At 50.2% G+C, this 7500-nt stretch overlaps 1 protein-coding gene across 1 annotated transcript in view; it reads right to left on the bottom strand.

Moving 5' to 3' along the window:
- The window catches only part of zeb1b (zinc finger E-box binding homeobox 1b), a 53873-nt gene that overhangs the window by 13892 nt on the left and 32481 nt on the right, over positions 1 to 7500 (bottom strand). The window contains exon 2 of the mRNA XM_080544352.1: positions 2633 to 2782. Coding sequence (XP_080400478.1) covers positions 2633 to 2782 — 150 coding nt within the window. The remainder of the gene's footprint in view (positions 1 to 2632; positions 2783 to 7500) is intronic.

Genomic DNA, 7500 nt, shown 5'->3' with positions numbered 1-7500 from the left:
CTCCTCCTGCTGCAGCTATCATCTGCACAAGGTTCCGTTCAAAGTTGTATGAAGAAGACCCATCTTCAGGATATTGTATCACGCACGGCCCATTTCGACAGAGAGTACGTTATGTAAGGTGGCTGGTTGTGGTCCGATAGAAGGAACGACGGCCATATCGTGCGCCAGGTGATTCACAACCACTGAGCTGTTACGGCCATAGTACCGTATACATCATACCGTAGCTGCTTAGCGCACAGATTGCACAGCAGGGTAAAAAGCCCCCCCCCCCCCCCCCCGACTGTAATACAAGTCAGTTAAAGCTGACCCTGTGGCTCAGCTGTCCTATGATGAGTGAATTAGTTACCACAGCCTAGCCTCTCCTCCTCTCCATCCAGCCCCTTTTTTTTCTGAGAAGAAATATCACGATCTATAATTTCGAACGATTACGAACCAAGATCCCATTTCAAGACTCTCCTCTTCGTCAGGTATCGGGGGGCTGTCCAGAGGGGGGGGGGCGTGCCGTGGTTCACTACCCCAGCGCTAAGCGTCTACTACAGCCCATAATATTCATTTAGGAGTAAATGAGTAATGACAGTGAGCGGGGGTGGGGGGTGGGGGCTGTGATACCATATAATCAGGAAAGATGATTCATAAAAGAGGGTGGGGAGGAGGGAGGAGGGAGAGTGAGGGGATGAGAGGACGCCGTAACACTGAAACACCCCACCTCTCTGTTTCTCCTCGCTAAGGCGGAGAGGGGAGGAAGGCATCAGGGCTTTTAATATGACGCAGGCCACAGTGAAGACAGGATTAGTGGGTGGCTGCTGCTTTTCCAACGGTACGTTGACAACTGTTCCCCAGCTGTGGGGGAAAGGAACGAAACGACAGGACGGCGACAGCGGGAGAGAGAGAGAGAGAGGCGTGCGGAGAGCCGGGGGTTTGTTTTGTGAGACGGGGCTGCTGCTCGCATTATGTTTCATTAGTCTAGGTTCTGTACAGTAGACCGAGATAATGTCGTCTAATATCTCAGCCCACACTGCCGACGGATGACGGAGAGAGAGAAAAAAGAGAGAGAGAGAGGGGGAGGGAGGGAGGGTGGTAGATGGTGGAAGAGGGGGAAGGAGGGAGGGAGGGAGAGAGGGGAAAGTGCCTGATCAGGCATAACTCTGGAGAGCTGCCATCTCTCTGGGCCATTTGAGTCTAACTCTTGAAGTGTTTAATGTTCACGAAAGCCTGGCCAGAACCATTTACATTATTCTCCCCCAACTTTCCCCTGCATGAGAACATGCAGACGGAGTGGGGGTGTACTTGGGATGACGGTGATGAAAATGACAGCAGAATCCGGGGGGTAAGTAAGCGCCTGTACCACGTGTGTGGGGAACGACAGTGAAACAGCCTCACACTCCCACCGAAATAAAGAAAGAAATAAAAACGATTGAACATTATTTAATTTTTTTAAACATGCGGAGATACTTGATCATTGAGTCCATTCTCCTTCGTAGTCACCAAGCTCACGAAGCACAAACCAAAAACATTAGTCACACACTCTACTACACCTTCCGTGTGTTCGTTAGCTAACGCAAGCTGAGCGGGAACGGCGACGCAGACTTCGACAATCAACACGACTCGCGAACGACAGGTACCATCAAATCGCCTCGTGACATGACATGTACACTACACACTACACACTTGGCAGGAGCCCCCAGACCGTCGACAGCAGCGTGAGCTCACCGGCCTCTCGGCCGCGGCCTTGGAACCGCCGGTGAAACGTTCACATCCTTTTAACACCTCGCATTGTTGTGATCGTGGGGGACGTGACATCAGCCCTTCCTGAGAGGGCAGGGCAGACGGTGATGTCACTTCCGCGTGGCGTGAGGTAAAACTCAGTTCAGTGTGTCCCTCCAATGCCCACTAGTCCCATTAAAGCTTTCAACCCGGGCCTTTTGTCACGGTGCTATTTTCAATCACGAAGGTCTCTGCCCTGGTGGCATTGTCCTGTTTAAATATCACACTTCCTGCCTTAGTTTGAACTCTGCTGCCTGTAGTACCTGTTTCCTTTCACTGTCTCTCACACAACGCCGAAGCCAAGCCTACTCCTGTGTGTGTACTGTACACTCTGAAAAAAACAGATTTCACCTTTAGAAGCTCAATGCAAGGCAACAGCACCTTGAGATGATACAATTGCAGGAAAAGCTGTGTTACGCTGCAGGCAGGACTGCTAGCTTGGGTGTCCTGCTGGGCTCGTTGGGATATTTGGGCAGTCGCCCCACCAACGGCACCACAGGAGGACAGCTGAAGCTGAAAACTCTCATATATTCGGAGCTGCACGCTCGGTGGAAACCTCCCTTTGCAATATCAGCTCTCTCTTATTGGGCCGCTTCCCCCATGTACCCCCCAAAGACACAACCGTAAACGTGTTCCGATGATTCGCTCGGAAACAGGTTCCTTTTCCAAATGATAGGGGGGAAAAAAAGGGTATTCCCTTTGGTTTGGTTGGTGGTAAAACACAAAACCACTGAAATGAACATGGAAAAAGAGAGCCAAGAGGAGGTAATCCAATCCTGTACTACCTCTGCAAAGTATGATCTTTGAGTGTGTGTGTGTGTGTGTGTGTGTGTGTGTGTGTGCGTGTGTGTGTGTGTGTATGCCTCACCTTCATCCCAGTGGTCCCCGTTGTGGTCCTCAGAGGGTACGTTACTGTCACAGTCGGCCCCGTCTGGCAGACTGCCCTCCTCCACGATGTGCAGCTTGTCCTCGTCATCCGAGTCAGACGTGGGCTCTGCCACATTGCTGTAGTTTGTGACTGCACGGGAGAGACAGAGAGGGATGGAGAGAGAGGAGGAGGAGGGAGGTTAGCGAGGCAGACTAAAATACAGGGTATATTTACACCCTGAAACAAAGGGCATGGAGGAGGACCGTCCATGTTGGATGAGACATGAAGATGCAAATTGTATGTCATGGACTAATTACACAGTTAGAGACAATCAGTCCTCTCAGGAACAACATCCATGCTTTCACCATCAACCCAGGACACATATTAACGGAGTCTTCCAACCAGGAATTTTATTTTTTACTTTTCTCAATCCATCCCTCTAACATAAACCTCTCCTCTCCGAACGGGACACTAGCAGCGGCCTCCATTTGACTGTTTACACAAGAGAACAGGAGATAAGAGGGCATCGGCTCCATTACTGTGTGACGACGAGCCTTTTATTACAAGGTGTCGGCTACACTGAGGGAGGTGCTAGCTCACTGACGTGCATTTAATGCTACAGAAGAACAGAGCGTTCTAAGCGAGACTAGCGTGACGCCGCTTGAGAAAGCCTCTCCTGTGGAACCTTCTCTGTCGGCAGAGCGATTGATTGCTGGAACATAGGGACCCTATCTTCCACCGTATTCATTTTGGAGGAGGGCCGACTTGTCTCCCTTTGAGGTAGTGCTCCTTAAGACAAACGCAGGGAGGATGCCATGAAAGGCTTTCCTCAACTACTACTGTACAGCAGGCTCCGTGAGGTCAGATGCTGGAGAAACAAGCCGTGATAGAGACTATTCATTCATGTGCACACATGCACACGCACACACACCGTCTATGGTATTACATTGCAATTACATTGCGTCAGGTCTGTGTGTCTTAGACCCTAATGTGTTATGGGACGAGGGAGCTTGTACAGTCTACAGTGGTGATTATTAGAGGAGTAAATTATCTGTCTGCAGCAGTGTGAGTGTGTGTGTGTGTGTGTGTGTGTGTGTGTGTGTGTGTGTGTGTGTGTGTGTGTGTGTGAGTTTACAGACAGGGGTGAGATTGCGCTGCCTCTCGCCTCTTCTTTTCATTTCAACCTGTTTCTCCATCTCCCTCTATTCCACCTGTGGTCACCCTGACATCCCCTCTCTCTCTCTCTCTCTCTCTCTCTCTCTCTCTCTCTCTCTCTCTCTCTCTCCCTCTCCCTCTCTCTCCCTCCCACAGCCCAGAGTACAGAGCCTCTCTCAGGCCAAATCAATTCTCCTCTGAGAGGCGCCCAGTCAGCAGAGGGCTCGAGCTGCGGCACTGAAACCTCAGAGCTCTCTATGCACTCCATCACATAACACACACCCACACATAACACACACACACACACACTCACACACACTCACCCACACACACCCACACACACACACACATCGCCTCCCCGCTGCTGGACCACATGTACATTATGCTGCTTCTCTTTTCTACCCTCTCTCTCTCTCTCTCTCTCTCTCTCTCTCTCTCTCTCTCTCTCTCTCTCTCTCTCTGTCTCTCTCTCTCTCTCTCTCTCTCTCTCTCTCTCTCTCACCCTCTCACTCTCTCTCTCTCTCTCTCTCTCTCTCTCTCTCACTCTCTCGCTCTCTCTCTCAGGGAATGATCATGTTGTTGTCGGAGCCTATAGCTGGGGAATCACGATCTTCTGTTTCAATCAATGACGATTGTTCTGCAGCCCAGAGAATGATGGAGACGTATCTGCATGGCGCACACCTGGCTGGTCTTCACAGAGACCCTCCTCCCCGTGGGCTCACACAGTTCAGGAAGTGTGTGTGTGTGTGCAGGGACCGTGTGTGTGTGTGTGTGTGTGTGTGTGTGTGTGTGTCCGTGAGTTATTTGGTGTGTGTTCACACGGTCAGCACTGCTCCACATCTGCAGAGTTCCACTGCTACAGTATCACCAGGAGACTAATCTTGCCTATCATCCACAGCCCCACCCTCTCTCTCTCTCTCTCTCTCTCTCTCTCTCTCTCTCTCTCTCTCTCTCTCTCTCTCTCTCTCTCTCTCTCTCTCTCTCTCTCTCTCTCTCTCTCTCTCTCTCTCTCTCTCTCTCTCTCTCTCACCCCCCCTTCTCACTCTCGCTTTCTCTCTCTCTCCACCCCCCCTCTGCTGTCAGGCTCTCCCAGGTGATGTATAGACCTCTGTGCAGGAGTAGCAGTAGTGAATGACTCTTCGCTCTGAGCCAAGAGGCATTCCTTAAACGCCAGATTGACTGTTCAAGTCATTGAGGTGTCAGAAATTACAAACAGCAAAACAGCCATAATATAACGCAGTCAATAAAATACACTAGCTGGAAGAAGACGGTGAGGTTTTCCCGAGTGGTTCATCATGGAAACGCTTGAGACACACACAGCTAACTTCCACATTTCATTTACCTCAGAGCAGAGTAAGGGACGGACACAGACAAGACAACGACCATGATTAGCCTAGGAGTCAGTGTGTAAGGAGGGGTAACACCTTGTGGAAACAAAGAGAGAGGCTCTCTTCTGGCTGACCTGCGGAACGTTTAGACAGCTGTGTTCGTTGGCACCAGCCCGCGAACAGACAACAAGGTGTTCCTCCAATTCCAGGAGGATAAACATGCTGTGTAGAGGGTTTGCAGCACCTGGGAAGGCACGACAGAGTACAAGCAATCTGTGGCTCCGCCGTTATCCAGGATGACACATTCGTCCTATTCGTCTTTACTGTAAACGTCTCCGTATCCTCTTGATACAAAACAAGTTGGAAGGTGTTCCTCTGAGACCATCACTCTGCGTATCAAGTCGGTTTGAACCGACAGTGCCACACAACAACACTGTCCAAGGCTTCACCTGGAAATGCATCCAAGTACTCTGGTGCCGATGCCTAGGTTGGTGTTTCTCACAAAGTAGCCTACTTTGGTGGTGAAGTGAAGAGCTCCTGCAGGGTGGTGGTGAAGTGAAGGCCACTCAAGGAGCCAATCAACATAGTGCTGTCTGTCCACTAACTATGAACTATTAACAGCCAATTCTTACAAAACCGTTCTCAGAACTCTGCTGCACTTGCCACCAGTGAGGCACAGAACCAGAGCCAGTCTGGCGGTGCAAAGCGCTTTGGAATAAGGCGCTATACAGTATAAGTGCAGTCCGCTCAAAACGCCTGCTCGGTCCAATCAAAGCCAGCCTTCCCTGAATACCCATAATGCCCAGCGTCATTGTGTGAAACGCCTATTTAAAGAGTGCCAGCCCCCGTGACCGTACTAAAAGATGCCCTCGGGTCGTTAAAAAGCGTGTTGTGACACCTGCCGAGGTGCATCAATAAATGGCCTCTGAAATGGGAACAGGACTATCCCTGGGGGAACACCACACTCCGGCACCCAGACACCCAGACCCCTGTAGCCTTAAACCCTGTTTAAGAAGGATCACTTCAGCATGCAGGCTACGCTACGTTCAGTCTGATCTGATTTTTACGTCTCGGATTCCTGTTCAGTTGAAATAGCTTCCGTCTTATGGGGGACTTGTGATCATTCTACAGAGAACTGAGTTTAAAATGACGTTTAAAATCAGTGTAAGAGACCGACAACTGGACTACAGAAAAGCCTTTGGTTAAATGCACTGTTCAGGAGCACAGCCAACGACCCATAGTACCTTACCTTACCAAAATATGCTTGGAATGTCCAACCAAAACACTTCCCCTGTGTTTGGGCCCTTAATGAGACAGATCGGAGGGGTGTGCTTTCACTGCTAATCCTTTACATTCATCTTCCGGCGAGGCTGCGTTCAGGGTTCCTTTGTTTGTTGTGTTTTAGTGTGTGACTAGAGAGGTTTAGCCTACATCCTGCAGCAGCAGCCGTGATTGTGCAGCTCTCTCTCACATGGTCTCTAGCTATATTTAACCCCCCCGGAACACACTGTTCGCTGAGGTACACCACTTATCTGACACAAGCCGCGCCGGCAAAATACCACAGGCATCCTCAAAGAGAACAAACCGTGCCGTCAAAGAGTCTGCTTAGAGGAGCCCCTGGCCCTGCACTTCGCTTTTCTCAAGGAACCAAACCGCCAGAAAACAACAAACCAAAACTGGAACAAAAGCAAAAGCCATTGAAAACCTCAAGTATGCCGCCTCTCAAGGTGAGGAAGTGCCTCACACTGTAAAGGCCTACTTGAGGCAACGCTTTTGGTTTCTGACAAAACAATACCACTGCACATCGTCAGGAAGGTCACCGCAGCAGCATGGGGGTCACACAATTGTTTTCAACGATTGTTTATATCCAGCACCCTCTTATGTAACCTCTGTCTTTAAAACAACTAGCCCAACCCATAATGGTGGAACCGTTAGTTGAGAATTATGGCCAAAATTAGGACTAAGCACCATGTGAACGTGTTAGCGCCGAGCCTCCTCTCTCTTTAGCCAGGGCTCCGGTGCACATCTTCCTCTCGCCTGTAGAGGGCACTAAGCTCCCAGGGGACTTTTCCCGCAAACCGAGCGTCAGACTCATGCTCACTCACCCACCCACGCCACAGGTATCCAAGCCAGAGCAGCAGAGCAGGGACAACTCAGAGAGGAGAGAACAGTCATATCCTGCAGCAGGTCTCTTTCCATGACTACACAACCAGCATTCCAGACCGTGTCTACTGTCTACAAAGCACCCCCCCCCCCAACCCAACAGAATCAAATGACTGTGATTCACTGTTCTAAGTTTATATCAAACCTAAAAAAGAAGCACAGCGGACGATCATAACAAGGACACCGAGGGAGATCAGGAAATCGATCGACATCAAACAGCAA

Source organism: Nansenia antarctica, assembly GCF_963989245.1.
Source record: "Nansenia antarctica genome assembly, chromosome: 13".
NCBI classification, from domain to species: Eukaryota; Metazoa; Chordata; class Actinopteri; order Argentiniformes; family Microstomatidae; genus Nansenia; species Nansenia antarctica.
This window is presented reverse-complemented; position numbering and strand designations above follow the sequence as displayed.